General features: G+C 41.0%; 1 protein-coding gene across 3 annotated transcripts in view; it reads left to right on the top strand.

The window, feature by feature from the left end:
• The window catches only part of EPC1 (enhancer of polycomb homolog 1), a 98,070-nt gene that overhangs the window by 50,548 nt on the left and 33,870 nt on the right, over positions 1–13,652 (top strand). For all 3 annotated transcript variants that reach the window (XM_073677629.1, XM_073677628.1, XM_073677627.1), the window contains 9 exons: positions 5,783–5,942; positions 6,200–6,345; positions 6,434–6,640; positions 7,399–7,547; positions 8,356–8,500; positions 8,815–8,985; positions 9,257–9,346; positions 9,448–9,596; positions 9,770–10,122. In XM_073677629.1, coding sequence (XP_073533730.1) covers positions 5,843–5,942; positions 6,200–6,345; positions 6,434–6,640; positions 7,399–7,547; positions 8,356–8,500; positions 8,815–8,985; positions 9,257–9,346; positions 9,448–9,596; positions 9,770–10,122 — 1,510 coding nt within the window. In that variant the 5' untranslated portion in view covers positions 5,783–5,842. The remainder of the gene's footprint in view (positions 1–5,782; positions 5,943–6,199; positions 6,346–6,433; positions 6,641–7,398; positions 7,548–8,355; positions 8,501–8,814; positions 8,986–9,256; positions 9,347–9,447; positions 9,597–9,769; positions 10,123–13,652) is intronic.

Here is a 13,652-nt window from a genome sequence, read left to right as displayed (position 1 = left end):
TTGAGAAGAAAGTGAATGCTTACGCTCTCCACCTCCGGCCCCCACCTCCATTAGAGCCCTATCTGTACAAACAGCTGTATATCCCTATGAGGAGTCAATGTGCACGTCTCCTTGTAAATATTTATAGATATCTTTTATAAAATGTGATGTTACAGATTGTCTCCTATTATAGTTTTGTATTTCTTAGTTTATCCTAATAGTTCCTCTTCTGTAAACAAGTCCCGCAATAAAGGTGCTGCTCAACACTTCAGTATGTCATGTTCTTGTTATTTTAATATAATTATAATAAATCTATCAGACAGCACTTCACTGAGATTTTGTATTGCTCTGATCTAGAATTCATTGTGTATAGAAACAGTAATAAGAAAAATAACTGGAAAGTTACTCAAATGTGTGAATTTTTAGAGGTCCTTTGCTTATGGAAATTAATCTTAGAGAAAATACTAGCTTTAACACATTTAACTGTTTTTAAAATAAGGTTTCATAGAAGAACCACTATAATAAATAAAATATAGAGCCTTGTAATGAAAAGAAATCTAGTTTTTACACAATTCTTTCTCTTACAAGCAGCAAAGCTCAACACATGAATTGTAGTATTAATGTCACTCCACTGCTACAAGATGAAAACCTATATAGACTTGGCTGCATGAGGGGCATTCTCTGCTGTATTGCTAAAAATACATATATTGAATGACCATTCTATCAATTGAGCTGCTAATATCGATGCTCTGAAGGCAAAGCTTGTGTATGCAGCCATCATTAGCGGAGGCTAGCTTACTCAGACTGCACATACTGTGCGAAGAATAACTGGACTGAATTATCCTTGGTATAATTAGGCAAACCTTCTAAACAAATCCGTTTGACATGGTTACTCTGCTCTTTCCTGATGATGTTGGATCTTGTTCTATACTTTTTATATGCAGCTTTCTGAATAAGCGGTATTATGGCTGTCTGAATGCAGCCTTACAGAGCCATACACCTTAGATGGCTGTAACTTCTGATGCACAATATACATGCACGCTCACATTGGCTAAGTGTGCAGCTGTTCTCAATATAATGGGAATATGGCTCGGTCTACAGTTTATCTACCCAAAAGCAAGGATTAGCATATAAAAATCCAACATGCCCAGCGCTCCCTTTGCTGTGATATCTTACATTGGTGTAAAGTTTAGTGACTCCAATGAGCATTAGCAGGTCTGCTGGATATCGCTGAAATCACTGAGTTCAGACAACATTTTTCTATTGTGTATGGCCAACTCTACTCATGCAGTGCATCCAGATCTGGAGAAGGATACACGATTGGGGAGGTTGTACAGTTTATGCACCAGACCATAAAATTACAGCAGATTTGTGCAAGACGTTTTTGCAGAATATCAAATTACGGTACCTGATTAGTCCAACAGATTTTCCTGGTGGTTTGAGGATTTGTTTTCTTCTCAATCCTTTCTGATAAGGGTGTGTTCATTATTTTTAATTATTTTTTTTTCTTTCAAACAATGGCAAAAATACAGTGTATTCACACGTTAATTTTGTCCCATTTTTTGGTTGAGTTTTTGCCTTTGTATGGTTTTTAAATGTGTAAACTGACCTGCGGTGCATTTTTGAAATTTGCAATTTGTCAATATCTCTTGCAGCAATACTGAATTATCTGTGGGGATTTACCCATAGAATTGCAGTAGATGCGTGAAAACAAAGCTGCTTTATTTAAAGTGTGATATTCTAAAAAGAGACAAAAATAACAACTTGAAAAACATTACAAAAATGTATGTTTAAGAAAAACAAGTAACCGAATAAGGCAGAAAATCTGCAACATCCAAAGCTCCCCAAATACTCATTGTGGAAACTTTAGTTTTTCTGGAATCATTTGCTCCTTTTTAGTGGCTTTTGTATTTGCGCCTTGTTCTCTATACTTTTTTTTTTCCCACCACTTTCTGTTTTTTTTTTTTTTTGTTGTTTTTTTTTTCCCCTCAACCATTTTGCTAGTTTAGATGTTTTATATCGATTCATGAAATGCGACTTTTACAAAAAAAAAAAAAAAATAGTTAAAGGCAAAAGCAAAGGGTGATTTTGTGACTAATTCACAAATCACATGCACCATTTTAGAGTGTCGTCGTAAAAAAAGTCAGCGAAAACCACAAGATAACAAAAGATAGTGACTTCAATAAATTAATATGAAAATTGCCTCTTCAGAGATGAAGAGGACTTGAACTCTATAGTGCCACCTATTGGAAGCAGCAATCCTACAAGTCACAATCGACCCTTTAACGAGTCTTGCCATATGCCTTAGGATAAAAGCCAAATCAGAATCTCAATTTGCAGATCCGGTGTTTTGGGCTGTTGGACCTCATCAGTGCAAAGTATGAGAACTGATTTGGCTAGGTGAGGGGCTCTGGACTGAGGTCTAAGGTGTAGAGTTTCTCCTTGTGGAGAGTGGCATACCGGCTCTGGCATGCCAAGGTAAGGAGGCTTATTCGCTGTGCAATGCTCCTCTGGGAAATTTAATACGCAAATTTCCTCTTCAGAGATGGAGGACTTAAACTCTATACCGCCACCTATTGGAAGCAGCAATCCTACAAATTAGAAATTATTAAAGGGAATCTGTCACCACTTTGGAGTTATCAGACCTCTACTATGGGCATACAGGGTATAGAAAAGTAAATCTATACATACCTGTATGGCCCATGGTAGAGGTCTGAATGCAGAGAAATGTAGTTTTATCTCCTTTGGTTTTTCACAGCCTTGGCGTCCCCTGGACGCCAAGCTATCCCCGCCCATCTGCTTATTATTCCACCAAGTCCTTGCCTATGTCCATGTTTATCATACTTCCCTGTTTACCATACGTCCCTGTGACGTGCGCTTTTTTCCCTCACCTCCCGGCGCAAAGTGCTGCTCACATGGAGCACGCTTTGTTTCCTCCCGGGCCCATTTGGCTGAGCACAGTACTCTATTGCGCAGGCGCCGGGGAGTCCACAGTGACTCCTACCTCTACCATGGGCCATACAGGTAAGTATAGATTTACTTTTCTATACCCTGTATGCCCATATTAGAGGTCTGATAACTTCAAAGTGGTGACAGATTTCCTTTAATCAGGCCCTAAGCCTCAGGAAGATCACCCTGAGCCATGCATTTAATTTCAGGAAAGTTTAGCTATAGACTTTCCAGTAGTTTTCCAGATTAAATCAATTTAATTGCACATTTTTATTAAAAAAAAAAATAAAAAAATCTAAGTAATAAAATAAATCATGCCTGTGATAAGACTCTTTTTTTTTTTTTTTTTTTTTTTTTTTTTTTTTTTTTTTTTGCCTGCTTCAAAGCTGAGGTTCTTTACCAGTTTGCAGCTCAGGATTCATGTTACAATATGGGGTAGCAGTGAGCCACACTGGATAATGGGAAGGAGACCGTAAACCCAAGAGCAAATAATATGGTTCAAAGGCTGCTCTCCATTGTACATTCAGAAAGTCTGTAAAAATGGGAGGTTTCTTTATCCTAGAGTTTACAGCCAGTGACTGGGCAAATACAATAACGACCCAAGTTAGTAAAACAGCTTTGTTTTTAGAGTATTTGCCCACCGTGTTACGAAGAGTGTAATGGATTAGCATTTGTTAGTAGAGCATCTGCTGCGGCTACAGCCATCTGTGCCGACTCTTGTGAATTATCGCGACTTTTAGACTACCGGTAGTTATTTTGTTGGCGTGTAATCTTAGAAACATGTTAATTTGTGTCACTTCTGTAACAGTAGGGTCCTAATATTTTTATTGCTTAGAGGGGTTTCATTTGGCAGCAAAAAAGTTGATATAATTCCCGTAACTAATCTCTGTGAGTTCCAGTGATCTTTTAATAACTTCTCTACAGCAATGACTTGCTATGCTGGCATTTTACAGTTGCTGGCCACAGCGATGATTCCATGTGTGACCACTGAGGCCCAAAGATAGGGCCATCTGTAAAAAGTCCCGGGAAACTCCTTTAAAACCTGCTGAATTAAACGTCGTCGTAAGCTTTAAGAAGCACTCCCAATTTTTATCCTCTTAATATATTGCAATCACCAAATTATATAGCACTGTGTACTTACAATTGCTCAATTTGCCTTTCTACCCAGCAAATTCTTCTCTTTTTCATTAGGTCTATGACATCACGTGTAGGGTTGAGCGCGTATGTTCTGTCCGTGTATGCTCGGGCCGAGCTCCGAGTATTTATAGCTGCTCGGTGATATGGTTGAATCGCTCCCGTGTGCATGATTTGCAACTGTTTGACAGTTTTATTACATGTGAGGAATGTGTAAGAAATAGACAGCGATTCAACCATATCACCGAGCAGCTATAAATACTCGGAGCTCGGCCCGAGCATACTCGGCGAAAGGGTTAATAGAACATACTCGCTTAACACTAATCACGTGATTAAAAACGGTGCTGAATCCTTCTAAGCTCTATGTAGAAACAGGAGGTCAATTTTCACCTATGAGTCACTGCAAAAGTCCCTGGCAGGAGGGAGGAGGAGCAGCTGGGTCAGGAGGGGAATGATAAATGCTGGGAAAAGACATCCTGTTTCTTCATAGAGCAGAGAAAAGCGAAGCATTACTGGGTAGAAAGACAGAATGAGCAGTTGTAAGTCCACAGTGCTGTATAATAGAATGACTGCAATTATATTAAGAGGATAAAAACTTTGATGGGAGTGCTTAATATTTGAAGCTTTGCCTCAGGCATGTTCTGTAGTAACAGTGAATTCCTATCCCATGAATACTCACATCCCAATTCATTAAGACTGGTATTTTTCACGCCAAACTTCATGAAGGGAACGCCGAAGAAAGATGGGTCAAATTAAGAGGTGTACCCCTTTTTTAATTTGGCACATTTTTCTGCTTGATTCAAGAGTGATTGTGGCCTATACTCAACTACACTGGGCATTATATAAAGAACTGCAAATATATAGCTATATATGCTCAATATTTATTTTATATTGAATTCGCCTGAAATTTCCCCATTCCTGAGCATTGATACCAGACACCTCTTGGCAATTTAAGGTGTTTTCCAGAATGACATTAATAGAAAACCCCTTTAGAGATTAAGCTGTTAGGAAGTCTATAAAGGTTGTCCGGACCTCACAACTACAGCTCATGTGACCACTGCAGCCAAATACTGGGCTCATTGGTCGAGATGGCTGCTGCCCCCATATGAACAGCCAGTGTGCATGAGGCTCTCCCAGATGGATCATTTAGGGAGAAAGAAGGATCGGGCATGTTTAATTACAGCAGCCGATCCTTTTCTTTCCTGAAAAGAGATTGCCATTAGACTTGGCTTACTCAGTTCTCATTAAAAAACCTGTGCACTTTTGGCTGAAATGTCTGGGAAATAGCTGAAGGCCAAATGCTATCAAGGGTCTGTTTTACATTTGGCTTTGAAGTTAGGGTTAGTAGGGTCTAATCCCTTGGACCCCCATGAGTCAGCCGAATGAAAATGCTTGTTTTGCTGCTGGTGTTTCTGGATCTCTCCTAAATCGATAATTGTATATTTCCACAATGTGATTGTGCATATATCACCCAGTAGTAAGAAATGTGATAGTGACTTTTGACTCGCGGTGGTGATACCCCCTTCTTATTTCCAAAGCTTTATTAAAGCATTCTCTGCTTAATTATTAAAGCACTATAACTGCTGACTTGTCATCAATCAGTTTCTAAGCCCCAGTGCGTTTATAAATTACGTCATATATTATAATTTTAATCCCGTGCCCTATTGTATATTGTGCTAGAAGGTGAATTATAATCTAATATTCTCTGTTCTGTTCCTAGGAACATCATCTCCAGCGAGCCATTTCAGCACTGCAGGTATATGGAGAGAAGCGGGATAACATGGTTATTCCAGTCCCGGAGGCAGAAAGTAACATCGCTTATTATGAATCTGTGTACCCAGGGGAATTTAAGATGCCAAAGCAGCTCATTCACATACAGCGTAAGTACTGCTCTTTCATCATCAAGTGACTTTCTTACTGTTGAGTGCATAAGTTGACTGTAAAGGAATATTTATAAGTCCTTCGTACTAAAATATTTCAATCTTTAACATTTAGAGCTCTTGTTCAGTCTCCATCTATGTTTTAGGCTGATTTCCATTTTTACCTGAATTGTGTGTGATCACAAAAGTGTAATATATATTAATAAGTCCTCCAAAAAAATGCTCATCTTACACTGATGTGTATACTCTTTCTTCAGCTTTTAGTTTGGATGCCGAGCAGCCGGATTATGACATGGATTCTGAGGATGAGATTTTTGTAAACAAACTTAATAAGAAAATTGAGATTTCTCCTCTTCAGTTTGAAGAGATGATTGATCGATTAGAGAAAGGCAGTGGTCAACAGGTAAGTCTGTTGGATTTCATTCTTCAAGGATAAATGTTTTGATTTTGTATAAATTCCTAAAAAGTAAAAACTATTTTTTTTTCTTTAGCCAGTTAATCTCCAAGAGGCCAAACTGTTGCTGAAGGAAGACGATGACTTGATCACAGAGGTGTACGACTATTGGATCAAGAAAAGGAAAAACTCTCGCGGCTCCTCTCTTATACCAGCAGTGAAACAGGAGAAGCGGGATGGCTCCAGCACCAGTGATCCTTACGTTGCTTTCAGAAGACGTACGGAGAAGATGCAGACACGGAAAGTAAGAAAAACTTTTTTGAAAAGGGAAAAAAATATATATATATTTTCGGTTCCCAGTAAATTGTTTAGATGTGTGGTGGTGGTGGTTTTTTTTTTTTTTTAACGTTTATGTTCTATCTGTGTTTTTTATGGATATAACATGCACCCATTCTAGTCTATGGGGCTGTTAACAGAGACATGGGTCTGTGAAAGCACAGGAAAAGCAATTAAGGAGACACATGGAAGATCTGATCCAGCACACTGAGAATCATCTTTTTGCATAAAAAAAACAGACATCTGAATGAATTTTTTTTAATGTAAATTTCCAAATTTAAAAAAATAAATAAAAAATCAGGAAACTGTTACTTTAAAAATTAACCAAACAAATTAGCCCTTTAATGACTCAGACTTTTTTCTGTTTTTGCTTTTTACTCCCACCTATTCTAAGAACCAGAACTCCCACGCCCAATCGACTTATATGTCGTTAAGGGGTTAAAAATAATTTAATGGTGATGAGGCCATTTGAACAATAATATACTGAATTTGTAAGGTTTTTGTGACAGGCAAGCGATATAAAATATATTTTGGTATTCATTAGTACATTACTATTATATGAAGCCTTTAGGAAAACTTGACACTTGCATTTTTCAACCTGAATTAACACTTCGGAAAATATATTTGTACATTCTCAGCGCTGTGCTACTCAGTGTATAAAGTTTTTGTACATTTGATATGCATTTCTTCAAAGTTTTTATAATACTTCAACTGTATTTTATACAGAATCGAAAGAATGACGAAGCTTCTTATGAGAAAATGCTGAAGCTACGTCGTGACCTAAGCCGAGCTGTAACGATACTAGAAATGATAAAACGACGGGAAAAAAGCAAGCGTGAATTACTGCATCTAACACTGGAAATAATGGAGAAGAGGTTGGTATTTTTTTATTTTGTATAGTAGTGATGCTGCGGATATTTCTGCAGAGCTTGACTAATGCCAGGAGGCAGGTAGACAATGCACCTAGAGATTTGCAACTGACTTCTAATTTAGAAGTATCAAATCCACTAAGTGCATGATGACTCAAAGCTAGGTAAACTCATCAAAAGGTAAAAAAAAACCCTCTGTTTATAAAAGTAAGGATTACCAACTCCAAGTAATTATCTGGTCAAGTGGAATGTTTACTGCCGTGTGGATCCGCGCTCTGCCTTGCTCCCTGCCTGACACATGACAGTACACATTGTCACATTATGCAATCTCGTGGCCTGTTTTCCAGTAGATTGCAGCCTGTATTCGCAGATTATTCTATGTGTCCAGGAGCATGGAAGGAGTTTTGACTGTAATAAAGAAACTGTTTAAACTAGCAGGCACTGATCCCCAGCGGAGGAGGATGGCAGGCAGAGTGAAGAGATGCAGCTTGGCATGGGCTGGCCACAGGGGAGGGAGGGAGAGCAATGAGAAGCCAAATTCAGTAGGTACTGTCAGGATTAGAAACAGCACTATGCATGTTGGCTTCATAAAGTGTATAAAGCGTTGTTCATTAGAGTACTTCATCTCCTTGGACTACCCCATTAATTAATGGGTACATAAAAAGCTTCCGGATGACATTGTTTCTTAGGCCAGCATTTGCTTTGCATAGCCTACCGCAAGTGAAGGCTCTTAAGTTTTTCATTTGATGAATGACGTGCTTGTTCACTCCTGACGTATAAATATAATTTAATGCATTCATTGTTTTATTTGCAGGTATAACCTAGGTGATTATAATGGAGAAATCGTGTCAGAGGTTATGGCACAACGTCAGCCATTGAAGCCCACCTATGCCATCCCTATCATCCCTATTTCTAGTCCGTTTAAACATCAAGATACGATAGAAATTAAGATTAACAAGGTACGACTGATCCGTTATGTTATATTGCTCCTCCTATTTGTCCTGCAAAAATCTAACATCAAGCAGAGTCATGTAGATGAATGCAGCTATAGAAAACTGGAAGAAAAGCCTCCCCTGATTACATTGCATGATGCATTCTGATAACTTTTTTTTTTTTTTCTTTTTCTAATAACTTTAATAACCAGGTTCTCATTAGTAAACTAATGACTAACTAGATATTCTCATTAAATTATGTTGTTGCTGTTTTTTGTTTTTCATGATTACTCATCAGATTTTATTTTTTGTTTTTTTTTTGTCTTCTCAATGACTTGTAGCCAGAGAAATCTGATGTTGTACGACCGAAACGTAAATATGAGAAGAAGCCCAAAGTCTTACCCTCATCCCCTGCTGCTCAACAGACAAGCCCTGCTGCACTGCCAGTGTTCAATGCTAAAGATCTGAATCAGTATGACTTTCCAAGCTCTGATGACGAACCCCTCTCACAGGTATATTAGAAGCAATGAAAAGCTTGCTTAGTTATCGGCTGTATGTCATTCAGGTTGCTAACAATCGTGAGCCCCTGTATTTCATATAATTCAAAGTTAACTGTTCAAGGTGATTTTTGTAACTGTAGATCTGATTTACAGTTCGTCAACATGTAATATATGTATTTATAAATGAAGATACCGCACATTGAGTATATAGTTATAAAAGCCAAGGGCTGAATATATCCAATCCAATATATTTTCAACATTTTTGCTTTTCTGTCTTTATAAGGTTATGTCTGGTTCATCAGAAGCCGAGGAAGAAAACGATCCAGATGGCTCCTTTGCTTTCCGTAGGAAAGCTGGCTGTCAGTACTATGCTGTAAGTAAAGAGACCATTTTAGATAGATATTTTTTTTATTAAAACTTATTTTACCTTGTCTAAATGTGTTTTTTGTTTGGTTTTTTTTTCGTAATTTTTAGCCACATTTGGACCAAACTGGCAACTGGCCATGGTGTAGTCCAGAGCAAGGAGGATTAGGAGACATTCGCTATAGATACTGCCTCACTACCCTCACGGTTCCGCGCAAGTGCATTGGGTTTGCACGAAGACGGGTTGGGCGTGGAGGAAGGTGAGTCGCTGTGTTTGACTGACAGGTTTTTTTGTAGTTTCAATTACATATGGACACTTTTGGTATCTTTTAGCTGAGATTCATAAAAGTGGAAGCTGCTTTTACTCGTGTGTTTTTGTAATTGGTATTTTTTTTCTTTATATAAATGTGTTTTTTTTTCTCGTCTTTTTCAGGGTACTTCTTGACAGAGCGCATTCTGACTACAATAGTGCTTTTCGTCAATTGGATGTTGACATGCTTTCCTCTCCAGAACACACTTCAATCAACTTATTTGCCAATACCTCAGAAACGAATACCTCGGATAAATGTTTCTCTAAAGACCTCAGCCAGATATTAGTCAATATAAAATCACGTAGGTGGCGCCATTTTAGGCCTCGGACAACATCCCTACATGACAGTGACATTGTTGACATTTCCTGTAGAACGTTTCACAAGGGTATAACACGAACAGGCACAGCACAACCTGGGACCCAGACTTGCAGTACCTCGACATCAAGTAAAAGTAGCAGTGGTTCAGCACACTTTGGTACGTGGTCCATTGCCTTGTTTATTCTCTTTGATTATGTGGGAATACCACTCCAGGGATGAATGGCGACGTGTGTGTATTGTAGGGGTTTGTATAATACTCATTTTAGACCCTTTGCATAACCTGTTTGTTCATTCTGCATTGCATAGTGTAAGCACACTAGGTAAAAGAACTAACGATTCGCTCTTACTCAAGTGATCTGTCATTGTCAAGCTAAATAGGGTTGTTATTGTTAAAAGTACAGTTAATTTAATCTTTTGTAGTGAGCTTAGGATGGTTTGTAAGCAGGTTTAGGAGGATCCTCTAAGACTGCGTTCACCCTTTGTGGTTTTCTGCTGCAATCGCAATAGACAAGCAGCTTTTTTTCTCTAATAACCCCCCACGACAGCACACAGGAGGATGTAACCCCACCCTAATAGGGACAGGAAATAACACTGGATGTGAGAGGGGCTATTTAAACCTCTTCGTATTTCCTGTCCCTATTAAATAGCCCCTCCCACATCCTCCCTCCAGTGTTATTTCCTGTCCCTATCAGGGATGAAGAGGTCATCCCCGGTGTGCTGGGCCGGCGACAGGCACTGGGGGAAAGCTACTAGCAGGGCAGCGGAGGATCGAGCGGTCTTTACCTCTCCTCCTCAGGGCGCTGCTCCCATCTCCTCCGGATTCGGGACCCCCTCCTGCAGTCCGCACTCTCGGGCAAGGTCTGCAGGATCTTCTGACCAGAGGCCTCTGAGCTCTCTGGTCCGTCTCCTCCTCCTCTCCACCTCTGGATTCGCGGGCGATGCCGGTTCCCAGATGTGGAGCGCACGCCACGGCGCCGGAAGTGACGCCGGGCGGTGGATGATTACGTCACTTCCACCAGTTTGCGTTTCACTGTGAACTGCATCAAAAAACTATGTGGGAAGAAGAGCGGAATGCTGCCGGTGATCAGAAATCTTCACCTGGACACCGGGGGAGGAGCCCTCTAAACAGAGGGAGGCGCTGGTCCGGTCGCCCATAAAAGGAGCCCTGGACAGGAAGACCTCTACAGGTAGGACAAAACCATGTGATCTTCTCGCTCTACATCTGTAGAGCCCAGCACCGGTCCGGTCCCAGTAAGTATGGCACTGGTAGTCTATCTCCCAGATGCAGGAAATAGTGATTATAACTCCCCTCCCCTTCTCCCCTCTCTTGTAGGGAACGACCTTCCTTAATGGAGGAGATAAAGGGGATTGTACGCCAGGAGATCAAATCCTCCTTCGCCTTGGTCACTCTCCCTACGCCTCACCTAGTCAGGGTTCTACATACTCCCTCAGCAGCCAAAAAGAGGAAGATTAGCCCCCCAGAAGGAGGGGAGGAAGACTCTCAAGAGGAGATGTATATCTCGGAAGATCTTCCAGAGGAAGGTGAACTAAGTCCGACCCCTGATAACTCCCAATGAGAGAGATATATTACTTTCCATCAGATAGCTTGGAGGAACTCCTCATGGCAGTAAGGAGAACTATGGAGGTCGAGGAAGAAAAAGTGCCCCAAACAGTACAGGATCAGGTGTTTGGGGGGCTACGTTCCAGGAAAAAATTGGTGTTCCCTATACACCAGAGTATTAGGCACTTGGTCTTAGAGGAGTGGGAATCTCGAGAAAAGAGATTAAATACCCCTACAGAGTTAAGCGATAGATTTCCTGTGGACAATGAGACGACAGAATGCTGGTCTGAAGTCCCAAGAGTGGATATCCAAATTGCACGAGTAGCAAAGAAAACCACACTGCCCTTTGAAGATTCCTCTCAATTTGAAACGCAAAATGGAGGGACTACTCAGAAAATCCTGGGAGACCTCGGCAACACTATTAAGCACCAACGCAGTATCTACGAGCGTAGCTCAATCAATGGCTCGTTGGCTAGATCAAATGGAGGAACACCTAGTTTCAGGCTCCCCCAGAGAAGACATCTTGGCATCCCTACCGCTTCTACAGAAGGCTACGGGGTTTTTAGCTGACGCCTCTGCAGAGTCCTTGAGAGTGTTGGCAAGAGCATCTGGGCTATCAAAACTCTGTAAGAAGGGCCCTATGGTTGAAATCCTGGAACGGCGACGTGGCATCAAAAATGAAGTTGTGTTCCATCCCCTTTTAAGGGGAAATACATGTTCGGGCCAGCCCTAGATGATCTTCTAGAGAAGGTCTCAGACAAGACGAAGGCCCTCCCGGAACCTAGGAATGTGAGGAAGAGGCCTTTTCGTCCTTCCCAAGAGCAGACCCCTCAATATAGGGGTAAAGGCAAAACAGGAGGATGGAGCTACCCAAAAGGTAGAGGAGGGTAAAATCTTTTTCTCTCCCAAAACCAACGTCAGAACATACGATGACGTCAGGACAGTCGGGGGCCGCATCTCGAATTTTCTCCCTCAGTGGAAAGAAATCTGCTCATACCCCATGGGTCCTGAGGGTTGTCGAGTCCAGAGTAAAAATAAATTTCTCCTCCTGTCCTCCAGAGAGGATAAGGTTAGCACTGCTCTCCTCTCAGTTGTCAGGCCACCCTGATATCCGGTCTTACAGACCTATTGTCCTCAGGGGTGATATCCCTGGTTCCTACAAGAGAGATAGGCACAGGACATTATTCCAGACTCTTCCTAATAAAAAAAACAAATGGCTCCCACCGAGTTATAATCAATCTAAGGCCACTGAATCAGTATATCCACTACCAACGATTCAAGATGAAATCCATCAGGTCGACTGTCCCTCTGATCGGACAGGACCATGTCATAGCCACAATTGACCTCCAGGATGCATATTACCACATCCCCATACGTCCACTTCACAGGAGGTTCCTAAGATTCACAGTGGCTCAAGGGGATCAAATAGTCCACTATCACTTCAATGTTCTCCCATTTGGAATTTCAGCAGCCCCGTGAATATTTACAAAAGTCATGGCTGAAGTCATGGCTTATATCCGAGGTAAGAACATTTCAATAGTACCATACCTCGACGACCTGTTATTAATTGGGCCCTCCGTACCAGTACTCCGAGAACATCTACTGTTGACCACTCACATCCTATCGTCTCTGGGCTGGTTAGTGAACCAGGAAAAATCCGAGATGGTTCCCTCCATGACAAAAACATTTGTAGGAGTACTATTGGATTCCCACAGCCAGATGTCATGATAAAAGCAAAAATCAATGTCCTAAGGAGCAGATGATCAGTATCATTAAGCGACGCCATGTCGCTCCTCGGGTCTATGACATCCTGTATTCAGATGGTGGCCTGGGCTCAGGCGCACACCCGAACAATATAGACCCACATCCTTACGAATTGGGACGGATCTCCACGGTCTCTGATCAGGAGAATCCCTATACCACCATTAGTAAGGACCTCTCTATTCTGGTGGCTGAACGGAAAAAATCTGAACAGAGGAGTACCATGGATCCAGAATCCGCTGGTAACCATAAAGGTGGATGCCAGCGAAAAGGGATGGGGAGCCATGGTCTCCCAAGAGCTATTCCAGGGTGTATGGACCAAAGGTGAGCCAATGCTCATCGAATTTCAGAGAACTAAAGGCCGT

Source organism: Phyllobates terribilis, unplaced genomic scaffold (genome assembly GCF_046119375.1).
Source record: "Phyllobates terribilis strain yellow unplaced genomic scaffold, ASM4611937v1 Scaffold_4__5_contigs__length_816908805, whole genome shotgun sequence".
NCBI lineage: Eukaryota > Metazoa > Chordata > Amphibia > Anura > Dendrobatidae > Phyllobates > Phyllobates terribilis.
Note: the sequence above shows the minus strand (reverse complement) of the source record. Positions and strands in the feature narration are given on the sequence as shown.